The sequence below is a fragment of the Triticum urartu genome, chromosome 1A (genome assembly GCF_056163025.1).
Source record: "Triticum urartu cultivar PI428250 chromosome 1A, HENAU_Tu73, whole genome shotgun sequence".
NCBI lineage: Eukaryota > Viridiplantae > Streptophyta > Magnoliopsida > Poales > Poaceae > Triticum > Triticum urartu.
In genome coordinates, this window is record NC_141873.1 from 40,754,830 (window position 1) to 40,779,712 (window position 24,883).

The 24,883-nt window shown below is 46.6% G+C and overlaps 4 protein-coding genes across 4 annotated transcripts; 2 read left to right on the plus strand and 2 right to left on the minus strand.

Annotated features, from left to right (window-relative positions):
- Window positions 1–476: 476 nt before the first annotated feature.
- On the minus strand, window positions 477–1,263 carry LOC147989799 (uncharacterized). Its single transcript, XM_087536148.1, has 2 exons — window positions 652–1,263; window positions 477–545 (listed from the first exon to the last, which is right to left on the minus strand). Exons 1-2 carry the CDS (start codon window positions 1,261–1,263, stop codon window positions 477–479), a joined length of 681 nt encoding a protein of 226 aa, XP_087392274.1.
- A 5,079-nt stretch (window positions 1,264–6,342) lies between these two features.
- On the minus strand, window positions 6,343–7,173 carry LOC147989800 (uncharacterized). The gene has a single exon (XM_087536163.1). The coding sequence runs from the start codon at window positions 7,171–7,173 to the stop codon at window positions 6,343–6,345; it is 831 nt and encodes a 276-aa protein (XP_087392289.1).
- Window positions 7,174–9,273: 2,100 nt separating this feature from the next.
- LOC125532655 (uncharacterized) lies at window positions 9,274–15,735 on the plus strand. Its single transcript, XM_087536171.1, has 2 exons — window positions 9,274–9,758; window positions 15,420–15,735. Exons 1-2 carry the CDS (start codon window positions 9,289–9,291, stop codon window positions 15,733–15,735), a joined length of 786 nt encoding a protein of 261 aa, XP_087392297.1. The 5' UTR covers window positions 9,274–9,288.
- Window positions 15,736–21,001: 5,266 nt separating this feature from the next.
- On the plus strand, window positions 21,002–24,628 carry LOC125547273 (uncharacterized). Its single transcript, XM_087536176.1, has 6 exons — window positions 21,002–21,286; window positions 21,923–21,997; window positions 22,089–22,632; window positions 23,479–23,701; window positions 23,783–23,942; window positions 24,494–24,628. Exons 1-6 carry the CDS (start codon window positions 21,002–21,004, stop codon window positions 24,626–24,628), a joined length of 1,422 nt encoding a protein of 473 aa, XP_087392302.1.
- The last annotated feature ends 255 nt before the right edge of the window (window positions 24,629–24,883 follow it).

The following is a 24,883-nucleotide window of genomic DNA, read 5'->3' on the forward strand; positions in this document are numbered from 1 at the left end:
CTGCGGCACGTGGTCCCTGCCGCCGCCTTGAGGCCGTTTCCGTGGTTGCACAAATCCGCGCGCTGACGCTATGTCGCCTTCGGGCCGTAGTGCCGCGGCCCGCGGTCAACCGCCGCCCCAAGGCCATCCGCTCCAGGCCGTTCCTGAGGCTGCACCGACCCTCGCACTGCCGCCGTGTCGCCCCATCGGGTCGTAGCGTGGGTGGCACACTGTAACAACCCGAGACCGACGCTCCAGATGCCTTCCATATATTTCGTGATCGCCGTATGATTTATTTTGTTTGTTGCATTATCATGTCATCATGTGCATTGTATTCGCATGTTTTCATAAAGTTTGCATCAATTCGTAGTTGTCGCCCCCCCCCTCCCCTGCCTTCGTTGACCGTTTCGAGACCAACCGGATTTTTCGAGTCCCTCTTGTTTGGCCGCATAACCTCTCTGCACAGTGCACCGACGACGCTTGGTGAGTTGAGAGAGTCAGTGATCGTCCGGCACCCGGTAGGACTCAGCGTTGATCTTCGATAACCGCGCGTCGGGAAGTAGCAGCTGGGGACAAGAACATCTACAGAATTACGAATGGGCCCCTGTTGAGGAGCGACAGGAGCTCGAATATAAGGGGAGGGAGGGAGGGATCTGAGGAGACAGATCTTACGTTGAGCCGATTCTGCACTGCAGGTGGGTGGTGGCGAGGGCGGCTACGCGGCAGCGCGCCGGTGAGGGCGTAGATGTCTTCCTCGATCTCTTCCGCGGAAAGCGTCACGGAGAACCGTGGCCTGTCGAGCGCATCGGCGCGGACCGAATGTCGCTTGCGCTCGGACGCCTGTGGTGGCGCGCTCATGGCTACCTCTTCTGCTTGGGATGGCATAGCAGGGCGGCGGCGGCGGGTATGCGCCTTCAACAGGCGCGAAGAAACCGCCTCGGCGACATTAGCGGACTCGTGGTCCGCAGGCTTGCCGACTCCCGGTGCTGCGGTCACTTCATCGAGGCCGAGTTGTAGGCTCTGGTTGACCTCGTCCAGATCCTGCGAGGAGGAGCCCATGGTCGGGGCTACTGCTTCGCCAACACGGTTGACGGGAGTGTACCGCAGCAATCCTTGGCTCCCACACGACTTGAGTGTCGACAGGAGCGACAACGGCGTGCCGCGGTGGAAACCGAATGAAGCCGTCATAGCCTCTGCAGGAGTGCCCCTCCCATCCTCGACGCCACCTTCGATCGCGGGATCTGACGATAGAGGCTCGGCCGATGGCTCCGTCGAATTCACCATGGCCGTGGGTAAAGTCGCACCATCAACTGGCGCTTCTGCAGCCACTCCAGATCTGGCAGCGGCGGCGGCAAAAGGGGTATGGCGTGGATGTGGTGAGGAGGATTGAAGGGCGAGATATGACAAGGAGGAGGGTGGTTTTGTCTGCAGCGATGGAACTATGGGAGAAAGGCGAAATAGGTGGAAACATTGCTGGTGAATAAGTAAACCGGGGGCAGGGGGTGGGGGAGGGTGGGACGTGTGCATGCGTGAGTTCAACGGGGGTTACAATGGGGTTTCACTTCAGCTTGACGGCTTTTTTGCTTTTTTTCACGGAACAATGTTTGGACTGTTGTCTGTAGACACTCCATTTCTCCACAAATTTCTGCTTTCATTCCATTGTATGGATCACCATTTTTTAAAGTAATATCTAGGTATACCTTTCTACTTAGGGAAAAGTGCATATAATGCAATGCTCATCTACACATTTACTTTCATGTTGAATGGTCCTTCGTTAAACCTATAAATTGATGATCTAAAAACAATGTGTGTCATACAAACTTGAAGAGAGATATTACCCATGTTCATAAATACACATGTTCATACACACAAAAATTTGTGTCGATTTGACTATTGAAAGTTTTTAAATAATTCATATCCTAAGGTAAACAATTTTTTTCACAAAATGAGTTTTTCATATTTTTTGTGTTTCTTTACTAACTTTTTGGCACTTCTTTTTACGAACATACTATTTCCTTCCTTTACCCATTAGAGGGCGCATAAGAATCACAAGTTTCCCAAAAAAAATTGTGCATGGTTAACTATCATTAACAAACAATCTAGATTTAGAAGGTTTTTTAAGATACATTACAATTACCGTTGATTAGACCATCTATGGAGCCCTCGCCATCTTCATGTGATCTTCTCTTTGAGCAACAATGTGTCTCTTCCTCGGTTCTATTTGCACAACCGTTTTGACTTTGAGGTTTAGAGCGGGAGGGCCAAAATAGGGCGTTGGCAATTGTATCTGAGGCATGCACCACATTATATAAGATATAGTGATTTAAAGTTCATGCCATATGCAGGGGACGATACCATTTAATAAATGTGCTTAGTTACTTCTCTTTAACTTGATACTAGATTTCGGCCTCATTTAGCAATAAGGGTTTTCAAAACAATTGGGGGGGGGGGGGGGGGGGGTGGAGGAAATTTCGCGGTTCCCTTCCCTCCACCCAATTCCCTCAATTGTACGGCCATCCCCAAACATATCACATCCCAAATCCCCTTTCTATGAAAAAAAATGGTTGGTACACAAGGTTTGTTGTAAGGTCAAAGTCATATTCATCTGTCATCGGAAAACAAAAATACATTTTTTGCTCAAAGATTGTGCAAATAATAGTGCTACACTTCAAAATCAACTTTTACATCAAAGATGTTGCAAATATAAGTCAATAATTGTTACAGTGTAATTAGTTGCAATAAAAGTATGACATATGCAGAACAAAAATAAAAAACACATCATATAGTTAGCTGAAAGTATCATGGTGCAAAATATGAAGAAATTTGTTATTGTATAAACACAGACCCATGCCATAGACCAAATGAAAGTACAGATGTCGATCCGCAAATGGAATGTGGTTCGTCACAAAGAAAAATTACCTATCCAACATCAGATCTGAGTTATTGTTCACTACTATATCTTAGACCATGAACATGCCATTCCCTTTTTCGTGCACTCATTAATAGATGGTCAGGAACCTTCTTTTGAAATGTACTAAAGGCACAAAAATATGCAGCGCACGCGAGCGGGCGCACCAAGTATGCAGCGCGCGATGCCGTTTTGTCTAGGGTGTTGATCTTGTTTACCGCATGCAGGATTTTTTTTTCTTGAAACTAAAAAAGTCCAACTTTATTTAATCAGTCCTCGTGGGGATCTCGTTTGAAATCACATGCAATATGAAATCTGGGGGCACAAAGCGCCACATATAGTCTAACTTATTGGTCATTGCTTCTCTAGCTACTAAGTGTGCAGCCCTGTTTGCCTCTCTTCTGACCCACGACACCTTCCATCTCTCCCGCGATGCAAGCATCTGCTTGACTTCCTCCACAATCAGTCCCAGCGGCGACAAATCCTTCCCTTTACTCTGGAGCTTGCAGGCGATCTCGTGGCAGTCGATCTCAATGTGTATACTTTGTATGTTCAGCTCTTCTGCCAGCCGAGCTGCTTCTTTGCAAGCACGAAGCTCCACAGCCATTGGATCGCTGCACATTGGAAGGAATTGACTTGCTGCACCCATGTATGCGCCAACATGCATGGTTCCGGAGCACGACACCCGTGCCACCATTCTCCCCCACCTTGGACGTAGCTCCATCTACATTGGCTTTCACCCACCCATCTTGTGGTGGACGCCATTTCTCCTTCACTACAGCTGTCTCCGGCTTGTGTTTTCGGCCATGTATGGACTGCCATTCCTCCATTAAACTGACAACTCTTCTTGCTATCGCATCCGCATCTTCAATCTTCTGGCCATCACATGCATTATTCCTTGCTAACCGGAGCGCATACGCGCCCTATACAAGGATAGCACGTTCATCATCTGATGCTTCTGCGAACCACGTCAAGAGCCACCGCGACAAAGTACTCTGAGAGCAAACCGACGCCGGTGGGATCGCCACCGGTACTCCCAATACCGAGTTCATTGTCTTCCAAAATTTTGTAGAGTGGAAGCAACTCCAGAACCTGTGTTGATTCGTTTCCTCTTGTCCACAAGCCGGACAAAAGACACCTGCTTTAATCTTCCTCCTTGATAGCTCCGACCCCACTGCTAGCCCGTTGTGTATCAACCTCCACATATGTGTCTTTACCTTGCCTGGTGCCACCGTATCCCATAGGTTTAGCCATGATTTATGATCCGCAACAGATGACGAGGTCTCTGGCCGGCCCGAACGCATCCGCTTCTGAGTCGTACGTAAGTGGTAGGCGGACCGGACCGTAAACACCCCATTCCTTGTGTAATTCCATGCCTGGTAATCCTCCACCTCCGGGCCACCAATTGGGATTTGGGAGATTTCTCGAGCCTCATCAGGAGGTAACATGGCTTCCACTTTGTTCACGTCCCAGGAGCTGCCCGTTTCATCCAGCAGGTCACACACTCTCACAACCCCTTGTATGTAGCTCTGGCCCAGTGGCTTCAAGCTACCCTTCCTCAGAATCCAATTATCGTGATGAATCTTAATTTTGGAGCCGTCTCCAATCCTCCATATCAGACAGTCGAGTAAGAGATCTCTCCCGTGCAAAATGCTCTTGAACGTGTATGAGCCACCACTTGGACAAGCTGCATTTAAAATGGATCCATCAACATAATACCTGGCTTTCAACACTCGAGCACATAGTGAGGCGGGTTCCTGGAACAGTCTCCAAGCTTGTTTGGCAAGCATAGCTTGGTTGAAAGCCTCCGGATCTCTAAAACCCATTCCTCCTTCATGCTTTCTCGTACACATTTTGTCCCAAGCGATCCAATGCACCCTCTTCTTACCATTTGCTTCACCCCACCAGAAGTTCGATGAAATAGAAGACAGGTTCCCGCACATTTTCTTCGTGAGTTGAAAACAGCTCATGGTAAAAGTTGGTGTAGATTGGAGGCCCGACTTGACGAGTACTTTCCTTGCGTTCTTGGATAGTCCTTGCCCTTTCCATCCTGAAACCTTCCCCCTTGCACTTGTCTCAACATATTTGAAGGTTCCGTCCTTCGACTTCCTCACCACCGTGGGTAGTCCAAGATATCTCTCGCTCAGTGCCTCCTCCGAAACCCCTAGCACCTGTTTTAGTTCCTCCTTTTTATCATCCGGTGTTCCTTTTCCAAAGAAGATTGCATATTTGTGGAGGTTGACTTTCTATCCCGAGGCATCCTCATACTCTTTAAGGATGGACCGTAAAGCCTCAAAGTTATCTCGTGAGCCCTCCACAAACACCACACTATCATCAGCAAAGAGGAGGTGAGTCACTGTAGGTCCACTACTCCCGAAAGCCAATCCCTTAACTTGCTTCTCCTGTTGCGCAACCCTCAAGAGTGCGGAGAACCCTTCCACACAGAACAAGAAGAGGTATGGGGAGAGGGGATCCCCCTGGTGCAGCCCTCTGGACGGGTTGAAATGACGAGAAAGACCACCGTTCAACTTAACTGAAAAAGTTGCTGATTTCACACACCGCATGACCATCTTTGTCCAGTGATCAGAGAAGCCAAATTTCAGCATGATTTTTTCCAGGAAATCCCACTCCACCCGAACATATGCCTTCATCATATCCAACTTTACTGCGCACATCGGCCTTTTCCTTTTCCTCTTCCTGATTGCATGAACACATTCGTAGGCCACTAGCACATTATCCATTATTAATCTTCCTGGTACAAAAGCACTCTGTTCATCAGATATCATGAAAGGAAGCACAACTTTTAAACGGTTGGCCAGTGCCTTAGCCGCAATCTTATAAAGAACATTACATAAGCTAATTGGGCGAAACTGTGAAAGTAACTCCGGTGAGTTTACTTTCGAAATCATAACAATGATGGTGTCATTAAATCCGTTCGGTGCAGCCTTCCCTGCCAAAAACTCTCTTACCGCACCACATACATCGCTCTTAACCAACTGCCAGTGCCGTTGGTAGAACATGGCCGGTAATCCGTCCGGTCCCGGCGCCTTTGTAGGCCCCATTTGGAATAGGGCCGTCTCAATCTCCTCATCTGTGAAAGGCGCACCAAGGTTTCCATTCATCTCATCCGTAACCACTCTCTCAATATGCTGTAACACCCTGTCATTGCCCGTCGACCCTTCAGAAGCAAAGAGGTTGGCGTAGTATGGAGCGGCCATCATGCGCATACCCTCATCATCTGTACACTTTGACCCATCTTCCTTCCTTAGCGCCTTTACCGTATTTTTTCTTTTCTGATGCGAGGCTCTATTTTGGAAGTACCGTGTGTTTTGGTCACCCTCTGCTAGCCAGTCAACCCGTGATCTTTGCTTGTAAAACACCTCTTCCCTCTCATATAGCTCATGCAGCTGGTCTTCAATCTCCTTCACTTCTTGTCTGTAACCTGACTTTGCAGCTCACTCCTTAGCATCTACAAGCTGTCCTTTCAAGTGTGCAATCTGTTTTTTAATTGAGCCAAAAACCCTTCGGCTCCACTCTTGCATGGCCATCGAAGCGGTCCGCAGCCGACTGCATGCATTCTGGAGATCCCCGTCATGCTGATTGGCCGCATGGGCCTCACCCCATGCAGCAGCGATCATGTCCTCATACCCCTCATGTCTTGTCCATGCAGCCTCATATAGAAACGCTCTCTGACCCTGGCTCCTCTTCTCAACATGAGTTGTCATTTCTTTGATAAGTAGCGCTTGGTGATCCGACTCCTCCGTCATAATATGTTGCACTTCGACTGCTGGGAAAATCTGCGCAAATTCCGCATTGCATGTCGCCCGGTATAGTCGAACTTGGATATTGTCGTTCGCATCCCGTTTATTATCCCAAGTAAAAGGGTATCCTGAGAATCCCAAATCAGCTAGCCCGCAATCGGACAAGCATTCCTCGAAAAGTGCCATCTGGTTCAGAGACCTAGGATTACCACCCTGCTGTTCATTTTGTCGGAGTGCCTCATTAAAGTCCCCCGCGCAGAGCCACGGCAGATCATCTTGTGCTCGGAGGTATCGAATTACATCCCATGTCTTTGTTCTCTTTTCAACACTAGGCTCCCCATAGATTCCAGTGAATCTAAACGGGACTCCCTCATACACAATCTTTGCATCTATATAATATTGGCACCACGGCCGCACGGTAACATCAATGTGATCCCTCCACCATAGTGCTAGTCCCCCACTTTTACCCTTGCAATCCACCGCTACCCCTTGTCTGAACCCCATGCTCCACTTGAGCCTCTCCATTGCCCCTGACCTCTTCTTTGTTTCTGATAAAAACACCACCGCTGGGTTATATGACCTAATCAGGTCTCGTAGTTCACCCACTGCCGAGCCCAACCCCAATCCTCGGCAGTTCCAGGCTAGGGCGATCATTGTTCCCGGCGGCCCTACGCTCTTGCAGGGTCCGCTGATCCATCATTAGCTTTTGAGATACGGTCAAAAACAGAGCGTTCGTTCTCAGATATTCGATCAAACACCGAATCCGTTTTCAGCCTCGTGGCCCGAATAAAATTTCCCTGGCTGTCATGCTGGCTCATGTCACCCTTTGCCACCCACATTTGTTTTGGAGCCCTCTTCCTGCTAGTGGGGTAGTTATGATCATAGTTTTGCTTTGGCTGATACTCAAACTCATCCCTCGTTCTCCTCACATAATACCCAGGGCGCCTCTCTCTCTGAAAGGATTGTCCCGAACACCCTGCTCCATCATAGCTCTTTGCCACATATCTCTTCCTTAGTTCTTGTCTCATATCCATCTGTCTGTTCTTTAGCTCGCTCCTTATTTGCTTCTCATTTCTTAGTTCCAAGTCTTTCCTCAGATCCTTTGTGTGTATCTCATCTCTTCCTTTACCCTCCTGCCAGTTCCTCTTCTCCTTTCCCTTTTCCGCAGCCGGCCAGTGCCGCTGCTTATTCGGGATGTTTACCTCCTCTTCATTCCTCTTCTCGCTGCCGCCAGTGCGGGAATCAGCCGACACATTGAAGTCCCTATCCAGATTTCTCTTCGTAGGGATATCTCGGACATAACCAGATCTCCTCCTTTCACCATTGCTCTCGCTCGAGGGAGCACTGTTGAAACTATGGCTGTTTTGGCCCCCTCCCTTCTGCACCCCGTCCTTTAAAGAGGAAGATCGCCCCGGTGATGCACGGAGCCACTCTCCCCATTGCATATCTGACTGCACAGGGGGCACACACCCTTCTGGGCCATGAACAAGCCTTCCACAATCAAAACAGAAGTGAGGGATTTTTTCATAAGCAAAGTCGTACCATATTCCTTCAGGATCGTCTTCTGTCTCCTTCAAATTGAAACCCCTCACAAGGGGCTCGAAGATGGACAGCTTTGTGCGAACCCTAAGGTGCGCTCCTTTAATTGATCCATCTTTCCCCACGTCCACCCGTATCGCTGAACCTAGCCAGTTCCCTAAGGCCTTTCCAAAAGCCTCTATTCTATTATCCAGGGGAAGGTCAGTAACCCTAACCCAAACCTCCACTGAATCAAAAACCATCTCAGACGGCCTAGTATTACCTTCATACTCCTTCAGCACAACCACATTGAAATCAAACTGCCATGGTCCTCCATTAAGCACATGCTTCCAATCACCCTCACAATCAAACCGCACGCAGGATTTTAGCGAAGCTGCTGGAGCGCTAGTTTTGATCGCGCGCTCTATATAGCTGTTTTTTTTCAGCACGCGGCTTATCTAGCACGTCTGTTGAAAATGCTCTAACGTAATTGAAGGCACAACGTTGCACCGCGAGTTAGCACTACTAGTTGCAGGCACCGGGAGACAATGGGGTTTCAAAGGTTAAATTGAGAAGAGGGGCCTAGAACTTTATTTACGAAATTATGAGCTAATATTTGGGTATACAAGCACATTTCACTTTTAATACTCCCTCCGTTTCAGGATCCTCGTTTTGGTTCTGGGGAGCATATGCCCAACGCCGGATGTGGCAAAGGGAGCCACCGGAAGCGCGAGCATTGGACCTGGCGGATGAGGTGTGAGGCAAGGGGTGGCAGTAGATATTGGAGAGGCGACCACATGGCGAAGAGAAACAAACACACGGATGCGACGGCAGTCGACACGTCGACGAGCTAGGACCCAGAGTACTCCTTGGCTGATTTGAAGGTCCTGATCGAAGCATGTCCGCATGACAGGTCGATCGCAAGTCTGTCCGGATGCGTGATCCAATATAGACTAGGCGACAGATTGATATTTGATCGCGTGCTGACTTGGATCGGCAACGGATTGGTTTGGTTGGCGGCGGCGCACACGCATAGAAAGCGCGTCGCATGGCTATATTAACCTGGAGAGGGGAGCGTCTTTCCAATCGAACACAAGGCCAAGAAGTTCCCATCTGTGTCGCATGCACATGGAGATGAAGGCCCCGTCGTCAAGGTCGAGCAGGCATGTTGCCCCCGCCCCACCACTTCCATCAGTTCGCTACTACATGCTGGACGAGCACGACGAGGAAGAGGAAGAATGGCTATCTCGTCCGACGTCTCCGAGCGGCGAGCCTCCTGGGCCATGCCTGGGCGCCGGGTGGCTCCCTCCGACGATGTCCCCTCGCACATGGAAGGCGGCAGCGGCGACAACCGCCCAGCAGCAGGAACCGCCGCAAGACCAAGAAGAATATCCGGAGTTATCGGAACCGTATCCATACGAGGAGCGGACGTTGTACGCACCACGGCTCGACCCGGCGGCGCGGCAGCACCTCCAGACGAGCCTAGCCACGTCGGCCGCCGAAGACGCGCTGCACCACTACAACGCCGACGCCAGCAACAAGGTCAAGCTCGAGCTGACCAGAGCCATGAGATACGCCGGTCTTCTAAACAGCCTGTTGACACCAGATTTTGGCACGGCGAAGAACTTAATTAAGATGGCCTCAAATGGAGAAGTGCTCAAAGTGAGAAAGTTCCTTATCGTCAAAAGGAAAAAAACTTTGATATTTGGGCCATAGTCATCCGGTACCATCTCTAAGGCCGAAGTTGTGTTTGAAGTACTCAGATTTTGTATTCAGAACACTATTCAGCTGATTACGCCCCTAAGACTGCCCCATATTGAAAACTGATCTACATGAATTGTCTTCGTCTCGTCGAAACGATCGATTTTGATATAAAGATCGTCTCAATCCAAGGTAATATGCAAAAGTTAGAGCCCGCACAGCGCGACCCTCCAGTGAGCAAAAATATGACGCCCGGAACCAGACACATATGTGGGTATGTCTATTGTGCTGCGTGAATAATTAGTTGTCTTGCACGAGCGATTTGACCCTTGAGATGACCTCTGATGAAAGAACTTTCAACATGAAAGTTGTTCGTCTCATCGAAACGGTCAAGATTACTTTTGGACTCGTTTCCATCCGAGGTCGTTTGTCACCACAAAAAGGCCCCTCAAAGTACAGCCAGTTTAAACCGAACAGTTTTGAAAAGTTTGGATAAAACCAGTCCGAATTTGACTAGGGTTTTGGACGTGAATTGATGTAATTTTCTTGTAAGGAAAGCCTAGATAAATCCTTTGCTTGTACGGGAAGTCCAGCCGCCTCTTATATATGTTGGGGCTGACGGCCGATTAAAACAACACCAATCGAACAAACACATCTACTACTTTTCGTGTTCATCTACTTTTTATCTCTCCTTTGTATCTTTCTTCTCGTTCTTCGCTAGTTCTTCATGCCGGAGGGCTGTGGAATCACGAGGCTCTAGGGGCAAGCGAATCGACCTAGAGCAGCCCATAGCCGCCGCGAGCCCTGACGGGGTCCCTCCCGGGTAAGCGGGGCTTCGGGTCTACAAAAGTGTCTGCCGGCTGTCCTACGTATCGCGCTGCCGATCGGACCTCCTTCGACGCGAGCTGCGGTGCATCACCCCCGGCGTCAAGGGTACACGGTGACGTGTTCGTGTGCGAACACACTTTTTGGCGACTCCGCTGGGGACGAAGCGTTGAACGGTCTCCGGGCCGTTCTTGCTACGAAGAGATCGTCATCTAGGGTTTGACATCTGCAAAGGTAATATGAATACCCACTTCACTTATGTAGATGCAAATAATGCATATATTGTTGCTAGATCGTCTAATGAGCATAATGTATCGGCTAGCCCTAGTTTTATCAGTAATGTATCTAATTATGTGCAACAGCCGATTCAGAATAATCTTCATGCTTCAACTTCATATAATTTCAGCAACATGCAACATATGTATCCCAACTCCCATGCATCGGCAACCCCACAAATCTATATGCCGGTGAACAACATGATGAGTTTGGTTAATCAAGTTGAGATACCCCATGTAGGAACTTCCAATAGGATGCAACAAAGTGTTTCAACTTTTTATTCATCGGCAAATAACTTGCAGTTTGTTAATCCAAACGTGCCGGTGGATAGGGGAATTGGCCATGCTACTACTAGTTATTCGGCCAATTACCCTCAAACATCATATGCTACACCTCATGCTACTAATTTTCTGGCACCATACGCAACTGTTGATGTCCATAATTCGGCTCCCCACCTTCATGGTCATGGCCGAATAAGTGAAACTTCTACAGGAGCACAAATGCCTTCACCTACTACCGTGGCATATCATGTCCCCCAACACAATTATAGAATTTCGACGACATATCGTTACCGAAAGAGTCTAAAAGTGTCGGGGGGCAATTCTATCCAGATAGGGTCATTAGGAAAAATCTTACGTCTTTTTGGGATGAACGCAATGTTGTTCTACATGAATTAATAAAAGAGGGAAGGCCTATTAATTCTACTGCAATCCAAACTAGATTATGCCAAAAAGAGAAAGCATTGGGTGTGGATAGAATTATCAAAAAAGATAGTGATTCGGATAATAAAGTTAATTCGGCTATTGAAAATACTGAATCAAATATTACGTATGCCGAATCTATTCTAGAAAAACAGGATGAGAAGGTGTTGGGGAGCTATTCGAAAGAGGAACAATCTATCGTTCATGTAACGCAACCATCATGCTCTCCCAACGTGTTTGAAAAGGTATGTCTAGCAAGTGATTTACCTATCTTCCGATTTGATCGTAGCTTTATTGTTGATGCTTCTATAAGAGAAATTCTCATAAGTAATTTTGAAAGATCAATGACGAAGGGAAATTTACTTGTTAGCAATAAAACTGTTATAGAACATATTTGTCAGTCTATTGTGCCATTTATAAAGACCGATAGTGACCTATTATTGCAGCCAAAGTTTTCCCCATTGCTTTATCAAAATTTCATATCTAATTGGGTAGCTTTGCTTGTTTCTTACTTGGCTTGCACTTGATCTCAATTGAGACGTGTGTATTCTAACTATTTTCGTTTCAGAAATTTAAAGCCAAGGTCAAATTCTTTTGAAAAATCCGATGCTAATATAATATCTTATCCAAATACATCGGAGATAGGGTGTAAAACACAATGCATAGCCGAATGGGGAGATTCTAAATCTGAACCATTTGTTTGCTCAACTCCAAAGCCGTTTGCACACCAAGATCGGCTAGAAAATAAGAAGTATACCTTCAATTCAAGCATGTGTGATCACATATTTGATTTGTTGCTGAAAAATAATTACATTAAAGTTCTTGATCACCATGTGAAGCCATCAATCCAAGGACGAATGTATTGGAAGTTGCATGATTCGTCCAAACATAATTTTGAGGATTGCAACATGTTTCGTCAAATAGTTAAATCGGCCATTGATAAAGGACGATTAAAATTTGTTGAAACACCAAGGGATGACCAGTTTATTCTGATTGGTCCTAATGGAAAAAGGTTTTTGAATCGGCTTCTTCAAGACGATTCCTTTAAAGATGAGAAGGTAAAAACTACAGGTGATGGGATCAAGCTTTCAAGTAAAAAAGTTGTTCAAGAGCACAATGAAAATATTCTTGAAGGCATGGGTTCTATCGGAGATACAATGAAGACGCCAAGGACTGGGGGGCAACAAGAAAATACAAAGATCGATGCAAGTCAAGACAAAGGAGATAAAGGCCGCAATAAGCACAAGTGCAAGAAATCCAATGTCACTTCTGCACAATTTTTAGATAAATATCAAAAGAAGAGTGAAGAGAAAAATGCTTATCGGCCAACTAATGGAAAAGCATCAAGATCACCCCCTAGGCGCAAACCCGAGGATTGGTATTGGCAAAATGAGAATTCTAATGCGGTATATTCATATTCATATTTTGTGCCGCCAATGCCAATGCCATGGATACCTTCCTATGATCATGTAAATCCATATCCATCGTGGGACAAGTATGATACAAGGGTGCATTCTTCATCTTATTTTAGACCATCTCACAAACATTATGTAGCTCCAAAAGGATCAACATTTGAACAATCACATGTCAAAGACCGTTTCAATCATAAGGAATCGGTCCGGAGCTCAAGGAACAAGAAAGAGGTGGTCAAACAAATTTATCGTGTTAAAAAAGATGGTCGTAAGAGTGCTACTTCAGATTTGATCTCAAATGAGAAGGAGCCAATTAAAGTATTGACATTGGCTACTAATGATGATGAGGCAAGTCAATCAAGTACCAAATCTGAGAGAAGAAGTTGAGAGTGCACATGGTAAAACAAGAATTGCCATTGCTTCAAACAAAATCACAGCCAGGGTGCCCACTCGGCTTATCATATTGGCAAAAGAAGAAATTACAAAAACTTAGTGCACAATAACTTGAAGAAAGGAATATGGCATGGGTTCCCAAAGGAAGTATTCAAAATAAGAATTATGTGCAAACTTCCTTTACAAGGAGTGCGGCAAATGTGAAGAAGGAAAAGAGTGAAAACTATGAAGGACCAAGCCGAAGGTTTCAACATCTTCGGTCCACACATTATCCATTTTCTTCAACAATGTCGTTGATGCCTATGCCATGAAATTTCTCATCAGGTATGATTGGTTACCCTCAATGGGCTTATTTTAAAGGGATTTTTGTATTCGTGCCCCTAGTTGGGTCACGCTCGACTGATTTGCCCCTATTTTTTCAACAATTATGGTTTTGCCCAGCTCACTTCACTCGCCTTGTGTTTTTGCCCTTCCGGGGCGGTTCCGGCCAGTGAGCAGTCGCCACGTGGCGAACCGTGATTGGTCAGAACCGCCCCGAAAGGGCAAAACACAAGGCGAGTGAAGTGAGCTGGGCAAAACCGCAATTGTTGAAAAAATAGGGGCAAATCAGTCGAGCATGACCTAACTAGGGGCACGAATACAATTGTTCCTATTTTAAAACATGGATGCAATATAATTTCTTACATCATGAAAAAGTATTACCAAATCATCATATGTTTGATTAGCTTTACTTTTGTTGCTAATCCAAATGGCCGATATATACTTATCGTCCTAAGCACATAAAATGGCCGATGGAGTGTTGACATCGTTCTTAGGAAAAGCATCATGCAAATTATTTTTCGGTACACAAGTTTGCCGAAAAACAGGGGGGCATGTGTTCACACCAGATTTTGGCACGACGAAGAACTTAATTAAGATGGCCTCAAATGGAGAAGTGTTCAAAGTGAGAAAGTTACGTATCGTCAAAAGAAAAAACTTTGATATTTGGACCATAGTCATCCGGTCTCATCTGTAAGGCCAAAGTTGTGTTCGAAGTACTCAGATTTTGTATTCAGAACACTATTCGGCTGATTACGCCCCCAAGACTGCCCCATATTGAAAACTGATCTACATGAATTGTCTTCGTCTCGTCGAAACGATCGATTTTGATATAAAGATTGTCTCAATCCGAGGTCATATGCAAAAGTTAGAGCCCGTACAGCGCGACCCTCCAGTGAGAAAAATATGACACCCGGAACCAGACACATATGTGGGTATGTCTGATGTGCTGCGTGAATAATTAGCTGTCTTGCATGAGCGATTTGATCCTCGAGATGACCTCTGATGAAAAAACGTTCAACATGAAAGTTGTTCGTCTCGTTGAAATGGTCAAGATTTCTTTTGGGCTCGTTTCCATCCGAGGTCGTTTGTCATCACAAAAAGGACCCTCAAAGTATAGCCAGTTTAAACCAAACAGTTTTGGAAAGTTCGGATAAAACCAGTCCGAATTTGACTAGGGTTTTGGACGTGAATTGATGTAATTTTCTTGTAAGAAAAGCCTAGATAAATCATTTGCTTGTACGGGAAGTTCAGCCGCTTCTTATATATGTTGAGGGTGACGGCCGATGAAAACAACACCAATCGAACAAACATATCTACTACTTTTTCGTGTTCATCTACTTTTTATCTCTCCTTTGTATCTTTCTTCTCGTTCTTCGCTAGTTCTTCATGCCGGAAGGCTGCGGAATCACGAGGCTCTAGGGGCGAGTGAATCGACCTGGAGCAGCCCATAACCGCCGCGAGCCCTGACGGGGTCCCTCCCGGGTAAGCGGGCCTTCGGGTCTACAAAAGCGTCTGCCGGCTGTCCTGCGTATCGCGCTGCCGGTCGGACCTCCTTTGACGCGAGCTGCGGTGCATCACCCTCGGCGTCGAGAGTACACGGTGATGTGTTCGTGTGCAAACACAACCAAGGCTCATACCACCATATCAACTTCTTCGCTAGGGCCATGACGAACTCCACGGAAGAGGAAGAGCTCTTCTTCTTCGCCGAGTTGCATGATCAGTACAGGCGTAGCCCTGATGGAGCCAGGATACGGACTCCGACTTGCCTGCGCTCGCTGAACGGAGGAGACGATCAGGTCGGCGGTCTCGCCGGCAACTGGTTTGCCAGAGCTCGACCGTGGCTCGTGCTCGTGGATTACTGCCTCGCGTGTGACGATGAGATGAAGCATCCCAAGGACCGCGCGTCCTACCAAGCCGGCCACCTTTTTTTTGCAGGCTAATAGAGAGCTTTACTGATTGAAGGTATTCGCTGGGCAGTCCGCCAACATGGCACTGACCAGCAAACCGGGAGTGTTATCGAGCCAACTATCGGTCCTGTCAATCGTGCAAGCATGCTTAGCACAGATGTGAGCAGGCCCATTAGCTGATCTTACAACATGACAAATATCAAAAGATGAAAAACAAGTCGTAAGCTCTCCAATATCTAACAAAATAGGAGCCACGACCGAACGGGAGTCGTGACGAGTAGCCCAGAGGTTTACAACCTCCAGAGAGTCCGTCTCCATGATGACGTTTGAGAAGCCCCTTAGTTTAGCGAAGATCACGCCGTCCCTCACCGCCGTCCCTCACCGCCAAGCCGGCCACCTGTACGCACTGTCACAGAGGAAACCGCGCTTAGATTGATTATTTAGATGGGTGTGTCTAGGGCACATCTAGATGTGCTCTAGTTATTGCACATCTAAGTGAGTGAATCAAGCATAAAGAAAAAAAGAAAAAAGAGGAAGAAAATATTCACACGAATCTCAATGTAAGATCAATGACATATGATTTAGATGTGCAATAATTATGGCACATCTAGATGTGCTTTAGCAAAACTGTATTTAGATATATACTCCTTGTAATGCAGATGATCGACAAGATTTGGCGTAGCGCAATGTCATGCTGCTTTTCTTCCTCCTCTCTATCTATCTCTCCACAAGACGTCCTGTCCTACCAGGACAAGAAACTGCACCTATCAGGTTTTGTATAGCTAGCTCTTAATTATAGTGGAGTGGTACTCCCTCCGTTCCAAAATATAGTACGTCCAAAAATATAGTGGGTTCGAAAATATTGTGCGTCTTCAGTTTCTGTGCTTCAACTTTGATCGTAAATTTAACCAATGAGACCGACTACGGCGGGAGCAAAAGTTATACCTGTGAATTCGTATTCAAAAGAAGTTTTCATCTGGTATATAATTTTTGCTCCCGCCATAGTTGATCTTGTTGGTTAAATTTATGATCAAAATTGAATCTCGAAAAGTGCGGACACACTATATTTTGAAACTGAAAGAGTAGTATATAAAAAGGAAAACGTTTGATCCCTCAAAAAATAAAAATAAAACGTTTGGACCCGGCGTGCCGGCCGAACTTTCCGCCGATCACGCGCGCCACTGGAGCTTACCGAATCGTGCACCCCACAACACCCCATCGACGATACACGCTGCTGTGTCCCCGCGTCAGTTTCTTCTTCTTCCTTCACCACACCACGCAAATCCTGCCGCAGGCCATCCCACGGCCGCGCCGTCGCCGCCTAGCAGGTTCCACCACTCTGCGCCTTCGCCGCCGCCGGCCATCCTCACAACCGCACGCTGTCCCGCACCTCCTGCGCTCCCTCTTCCTTTTTTTTCCTCTTTCCCGTGCAGAGGTAGCCTGCTTGCGCCCTCTATCTCCACACAAATGGCGACGACCTCCTCCGTGAGGAGACTTTGCTCTAGCGGCAACATTTTTTGCTGCAACCGGCCTTGGATTTTTCTGGCACCGGCTACGCGGCGAGCTACAAGCACGGCGGCGACCTCAGGCCTGACAACGACCTCCACCGTGCGGTGCTAGAAACCAACAACGAAATGTTGGAACCGGCGGTGAAAATGTTGCAGCCGGTCATGCAGTTTGCTGGAACTGCTTGGCCGCCCAGCGTGAGCCGGTGGTGACCACACGTGACGGGGGTGCTGCAACTACGACGTCCAAATGCTGGACCCGTGACGTCTAGATGTTAGAACCCATGGTGGTTTTTGCTACATGCATTCAAGGCGGAACTGTGACCAGCCACGGCGGTGGCGATGCTTTTTCTACAACTATCGCTGGATTTTGCTACGACCGACAAGTAAATTTGATACATACATTCATGGTGGTGTTGCAACCTGCAACGATGGCGATGATGTTTTGCTGCAGCTATTTCAGAGTTTGCTACAACCGACTAGTTTTTTGATACATCCATCATGGCAGAGCAACCACCCTGCGACGAGACGATGACGTTTTGCTGCCACCGTCGTCAGTTTTTGCTATGACTAGGCGAGAATTTTCTTACATCCATTTTGGATGGCAGAGACTGGTGGCCATCGTTTGCAGGGAAACCTGTGCGACAAGTGTCGGTGGCGAGGGGCGGGAGTTCCAACCGGCGACGACCTGCAGGACCAGCAGTGCGACGAGTTAGGCGAGCAGCGATGGTTTTTTGAGCTCGCCGGCGGTGTGCTTCGAGCTCGCAACCAGTGAGGTTGGGCGCGGTCACCAAGGGGCATGCGAGGGTGCGCTAGAGGGGGATCCCCTCCTCGAGCTGAGCCGGTCGGCGCCGCCACGCATCAGGGACAGGCCAATGCGGGGCACATAGCTCCCTTGTTTCTCGTTGTGGTGTGGAGCTCTGGCGCAGATCTGACGGCCCTTAATCGTTGTATCGGAGCTGACCGACCCAAATTTTAGCCAGCGCACCGGCACCTAATAGTGGCCATATAAAATAATTTATGGTTCTGCATCTAACCTACCCCATAATCTTGGGGCATCTTCAATGCCGGCCTCAAAACACACATAGTATTTGTCGGCACATACATACAGATTCTTCACGGACAATGCATGATATGGGAGCCGGCCGGCCCCAAAACACACATAGTATTTGTCGGCACATACATCACCCCTCCCCCCCACCCCACCCCAATACAAACAAATTCAGACATATTCATGCGAACACAACACAATTCATGCAAAAAGAAATAAGTTTGATATATGTAATTTACATAAACCGGACGATATTTCATCCATTCAACTAAAACTAAAAAAGTAAACTAATTAGTAGCAGACGGTGACCTTGTATGCCTAGCCGGGCTGGTCGGCGGCACCTCCATCGCCGTCCATGCCGTTGTTGCTATCGGAGTGGTCCTTCCACGGGCCGAAGGAGGGCAGGGATGTGGCAGCCCTGCCCGTCCACGGCCTGGCACTCATGGAGGAGCCGCTCGACTTCCTCCTACGTGGTGCGCAGGGCCTCCTCGGCCAACGCCGACCCTGTCCTAGGAACCCCGCGCTCGCCCTTGTCGGCAGTGTCGCGCAGGGAATACTCCTCCCTAATTTTGTTGACTCGCCATCAAGGCGGTGCAGCTGTCGCACGGATTTGTGATGCTTTGTTCCAAGAAAAAAATAACTAGCCACTATGGGATTTAAAAATGTCCTCTTAGAGCATTGATTTTGTTCGTTTTTCGCACAGGGCACCACAAGTGTCATTTCGTCACGAAGCTTTGCACGATGTAGAACACTTAGATATTTTTATTTCCAAAATTTCCTAGTTTTTTCTTAATTGTCTTACTAGGTTTTTTGAATTTTCTTTCTAGCAGGAGCATGTGAGCTCGGGAACTAAAACTGCTCAAATAAATCTTACTTACCATAGTCCGGATCAAAAGCTCCGGATGTTCGCCTCCGCCATTGCGTTGACATGTTTGGGTGTCGGCTTTGGTTGGTAGGATGACTTGGTCGGTTTTTTTTTTCTCAAATACGCATAAGCATGTGTATGCCAGTGGTCAGGAGCCAAATTACAGAGCTATCAAGCCACTTTACAACCAGTAAGAAGTCGGAAGGTGGACTCAGTGTGACTTGGTCGTCAACTCGTGTACGGGCACGGCCACGGGAGCAACGTGGTGTGTTCTGTGTTTTTTTGACATCAGTACAAACACAAGTGTTTATATACACGCGTAAAGACTGAGCCGGCATATCATCTTAAATTTACAAAGTCACTGTAGGCGTCTCGTCGTCAACGAAAACGTCTTCTTTCACTGAATGTGCATCACTGAAAATTCTGAAATAAATCCAGAAATAAATGCAAGCACCAGGATTTGAAACCTGATAGGCTGGAAATACCACAATCTCTCTAACCATCCAACCACATGTTGGTTCGCGTGGTGCGTTCTGTGTTGTATGGTTTTTGGCCCGTTTTCTTATACGAAAACACTAACGCTCACACGTGTGGGCGTCTGGCAACTCGCCCACACGTATGAATCCTCGTCCAACCAATTCTGCACGAATCTTGGCGCGTTCTAACAGTTTTTGTGTGCCACGTAGGACTAAGCTGGTGTGTGGGCATTCATCCGGTCGTCCACACGGTCTTTTTCACCACACAGGGGGCTGGTGTGTGGGCGTTTAACAATTCGCCCACACGTCAGTTTTTACGCACGCACAGGGGCTGATGTGTGGCCGTTTATCACTTCGCCCACACGCCCGTCTCCTCGCCCACACCCAAAGCTGGCAGTTGCCATGTGTTTCTGCAGGGTACATGACAACTGCCCTAGCTTTGCTTGTAAGCAGATGGCAACTTTCTTTTACCCGAGTTGCCATGTGTTCTTGCATGGTACATGGCAACTGCCCTAACGTGCACGTAAGCAGATGGCAACTCTTTCTCTTTACATGGCAACTGCCTTAGCGTGTTGGGAGCACATGTCAACTATCTCTTTTACCCGAACATGTTTTTTTGCCATACCTTTTCGTAGTGCTACACGGCAACTGCCTAGTGTTAGTGGGTGGCAACTCCTAAAGTTTTGAAATCATGGCAACTGCAGTTGACCAGACCATACATGGCAACTGCAGTTGAGCAACCATGGCAACTGTAGTTGTCCGACATGGCAACCGAAGTTCAGCAACATGGCAAGTACAGTTAAACTGGACGAGAGTCTGGACCATGGCAACTGCGGGACGCGCGGTGACTGTCACGCGGAGCGTGCGGGACCACGAGGTACGAGGCCTGACGTACGGGGCGTGTGGGCGTTATCTGTTTCACCCACGCGCACGCTGTGAGAGGGATCGGAAGGGAAAAAGAGGTGTGTGGGCATTACTTGTTCTGCCCACACGTAGATGTGTGGGCTGTTCCTCTTATACACCACACAAAATGTGTGGGCAGAGTCCCTAACGCCCACACATGTGGCATTTATCGGCGTCCTTCTTATAAACTCTCCGACTCAAGGCTTGAAAAGAAAACAAATATCACAAAAACTGAAGGAGTCCGAACGAACATAAACAGACTTGCAACATCTCAAACAGTAAATCTTACCATAGTCCCGATCAAACGCTCGCAAGTCTCTCCGATACAAAAGGTGGCACAGGCGGCGCAAGCAGACGCGGCAACGTGTTCTAATCGACCGCCCCGTGCATGATTCATTGTCCTCAAGCCCTGCCCGACGCCAAATTCGTGGCCGGAGCAAAACGACTGCCCCGACCGATTCGTGTAGTCGTCGGTAGCAACCAAGGGCGTTGGACGGCAATGCCGCGGAAGTCTTGGAAGCCGAGGGGAGGCCCTGGATGTGTGGCGCCCGCGCCGGAGCTTCACTGGAAGGCCCGAAACCCTAACCCCATCCCCGCGGAGGTCCTCGAGTGCTCCCGCTCCCGCGCCGCCGAGGTGTCCGACGACGACGCCTTTGTGGGCGTCCCCGTCGCCACCGCTGAGGATGCTCTCGTGGAGGAAGAAATAGCAGGAAAGCTGGCAGGGATTGACATGGAGTTGAGTCAGGAGGAGTTCGGCGCTAACCATCAGATGCAGGAGGACGAGGTGATGTGTCAGCTTTTTTTCTCTCTTTCAGACTTGGGGATGCATCATCTTGCTCTTCAGTACTGTAGATGGTAAAGCATAGTTGAGTAGCTTCATGGAAATAAATAAGTTAAATGAGTACATTCTATATTAGATCACCGTAGTGTACTTTATGATTTTATAGCATAGTTTTAAATAGTGCACTAAGCCTCTTAGCGGCGGACCTTTTCTAAACGCTATAGTGTTCTATAGTGAAGCTATAGTGCGCTAGCTATTTAAAATATGTGTTCGTGTGTTTGATCCAAAAGCCCCTTAGCGCACGACGTCTTCTAAACGATATAGCGTGTAATTTTTAAGGGCCGATTGTGAGGTCTGGAATTATATTTTCATGTTGTGTGTGAAATAGCAGGCCTGCGCTCATAACGACATTTTTGTTGTGTTTTGCTCACCCAGAGAAGAGATGTTCTGTGTACCAGTTAAGCCATGCCTGCTTTTGTGCTGATTTCTCATTCTTATTTTGCTGTTATTTTGTTTTTAAATTGGACATATGTTTTTTTTCTTTCTCAAATACACCAAAGTGTGCGCCTGCTTTTTAATTGGATTGGACGTATGGTGATCACTTTTTTGTGTCTGATACAAACTAAACTTAATGCCCAGATATTTGCCTTGGAAGCAATTTTTGGAGACAGCATAGTCATTTTAAACAAAAAAGAAGGTCAGCGGTCTTTCCAGGTATGTCCATCACAATTATTAATTTTCCAGCCATATTAATTCTTGCTAGTGAAGGCAATTGAGGTTTTAATATGTCAATGTTGTTACACAGGTTCATGTACATATTGAGATACCAGATGATGGTATAGATGTCTCAGCAAAGCTCGATTATGGTACTGGAACATTAAATTATGGGGAAACATGCAATGGTGATGCCTTGGATAATCTTGTTTACAAGTTTAGGGTTGAGCATTTGCCTCCAATCCTACTAACATGCTACCTGCCTTCGTCTTACCCGAGTCATCAACCTCCCTCTTTCACTATCTCCACCGAATGGCTGGACACAGTGAAGATTTCATCATTATGTCAAATGCTTGATATGATTTGGGAAGAGCAACAGGGCATGGAAGTAATATATCAGTGGGTTCAGTGGCTCCAAAACTCTTTACTTTCTCACCTAGGGTTTACTGATGAGATAATTTTAAGCAAGGGTGATCTAACCTGTCATGAAGATGGTGGGGATAAGCGTGCTTGTCGAGATGATTCTGCACCTAATGTTATAATTACAAGGATTATGAGATACGATGATGATAAGCGCCATGAAGCCTTCTTACATGATATTCATGGCTGCATGATATGCTTCAGCGAGTTTCCTGGTAAGCCTTAGTTTTCTGCATAGCTGTTTGTAGTGTTATATAGAGACTTATACGTAGAGGTCTTGAGCTGTGTTATACTCCCTCTGTAAAGAAATAGAAGAGCATTTGGATCACTACTTTAGTAATTTAAACGCTCTTATATTTCTTACGGAGGGAGTAACTAACAATGGCCTATTTTCGCTAGTCCCCATTACCTCATGCATTATCCTTATTCTTTGAGTTAACTACATACTACACCTGTAACACCATTGCATAGATGGCATATTAGAGATTTTCATTCAGATGAATTTTTTGTTTGCCTTTGTTCTGAGGGTACTGTCTTTTTTTTTGTAATACAATAAAAATTATAGTGCAATGGGGGTATTCATGATGCATGCCATGTCCAACTTGGATATTTTCCGTTTAATTTGTTAACCCTTGGTATCTCAATTATTGTTGCTTCGATAAAGACAACTTTTTGAGAAAAACTAGTGTACTAATTAAGCACTTTTGCAAACTACGAAATGTATTCTACCATTCACTATCCACCTTGATTGGAGATATTTCCAAACTGAGGCCTATAAACCGGAATGGAGGGAGTATCCACTAGCTAACAGCGAAAATGAGAAATCTAGAAAAGTGATATGGCTAGGAGTGTTTTATATTATAGCATCGGTGCACATTTACTTTTCTCTTTTCTATTTACATTTGCTGGATGACTATGATGAAGAGGATTTTGCATTTCGACCAACTTTGGTAAAATGAGCGCAAAACGTATTCTTTCTGGAGATAAAAAAATTACATATCTGCTGTCATTTTTTATCTGTTATGTCTTTAAATGATCTATGTGAAAACTAACTTTGTTTTGTTTGGTGCAGGAACGCCTAAAATCTAGGCAGGAACGCGGCGACCAGAATTTGACAGATGAAGTACTCAGCCTCCAGGCAATTATGAGGGATGCAAAACAGTGCCCACGATGCAAGATCGCTATATATAAGATATCAGGATGCAATAAGATGACGTGTTCGAACTGCGGGCATTACTTCTGCTACCAATGTAACTTTACAATTGTTGGATATGAACATTTCAGGTGAGTTCTCTTTTAGTGATATATTTTGCCCCCATTGTCATATATCCGCCTTGACAAGGAAGAAACATGTGTTGCGTTCAGACCGGGTGCATGTGATCTTTTTTCTCGGGAGGAAATACGTAAATGGGAAGCGCGAATGAATCCAGGGAGGGGGCGTGTAGAGGACGCTCCAGCTCCTGCCCCATTGCCTGAAGGACGATATCGTCACCCTTGTCCTACATGTGGCAAAGGAACTCCAAAGGTAACGTGAACTTGTTTTCCTTTGCTTTCATATACAGATATCTGAGACAAGCAACCGTAATAATAGTTAATGAGAATGGTGCATTTGCCTACCTTTTGTTTCTGAAACTGTCAGTTGCCTCTCTTTTGCATCGAAAAATCAAACTAAGTGTTTTTTCTTATACAACTATTCGTGGTCAGTTCATTCTTTGTAAAAGAAAAATGTTGCCATTAGGGGTTTTACTCTTTTGTTTGGTGCCTCTACGCAGGTGTGTGCATATAGTATTTAGACTGCTTATTCCAAATTCAGTTTCATATATAACTTGGATCACTCATGACTATGTCATAACTTCGACAAAGAAATTGTTTGTTGGCGTAGCTTATAATGCTAAATAAAAGTAAATCAGCGGCTGGTCTCCAAGCCGTAATAATTGCTTGTTGGCTTTGAGCCCGCATGCATGCTCCGAGTGAATGAATTCTTAACTGATTGAAGCTGTGCTTCTTCTTATTGTTTCTTTCCACATTGCACAGCACAAACGCCTCATGATTTTTGTGTGTTTACTTTGGTCGCAGATTGGAAACAATAACCACATCTCCTGTGGGTCATGCCAAACTGGGTTCTGTGCATTGTGCCGGAAGACTGTCCACAAAACTTCACAGCATTTTGGTCCCAGGGGATGCAAGCAACATACTGCAGATCGCGACTGACACTGCGATATGCGCCAGAGGCCGGGGTTATCCCCTTTTCGGAAGGAAAAAAACGGCCATATGCCCAGCACCTCAACGCAACTACAATTTCCAAAGGTTCTGCTCATGATCTGCTTCTACATATACTGTGCCCATATCAGGATACAGCCACGGCGTTTCCTGCATTTTGCAGGGAGCTTGATTTTCAAGTCCCCGGCTTCTTGTACCGTAGTAAAGATCAACTGCGAAGTAGGACATTGCAAAGGACTAATGAGG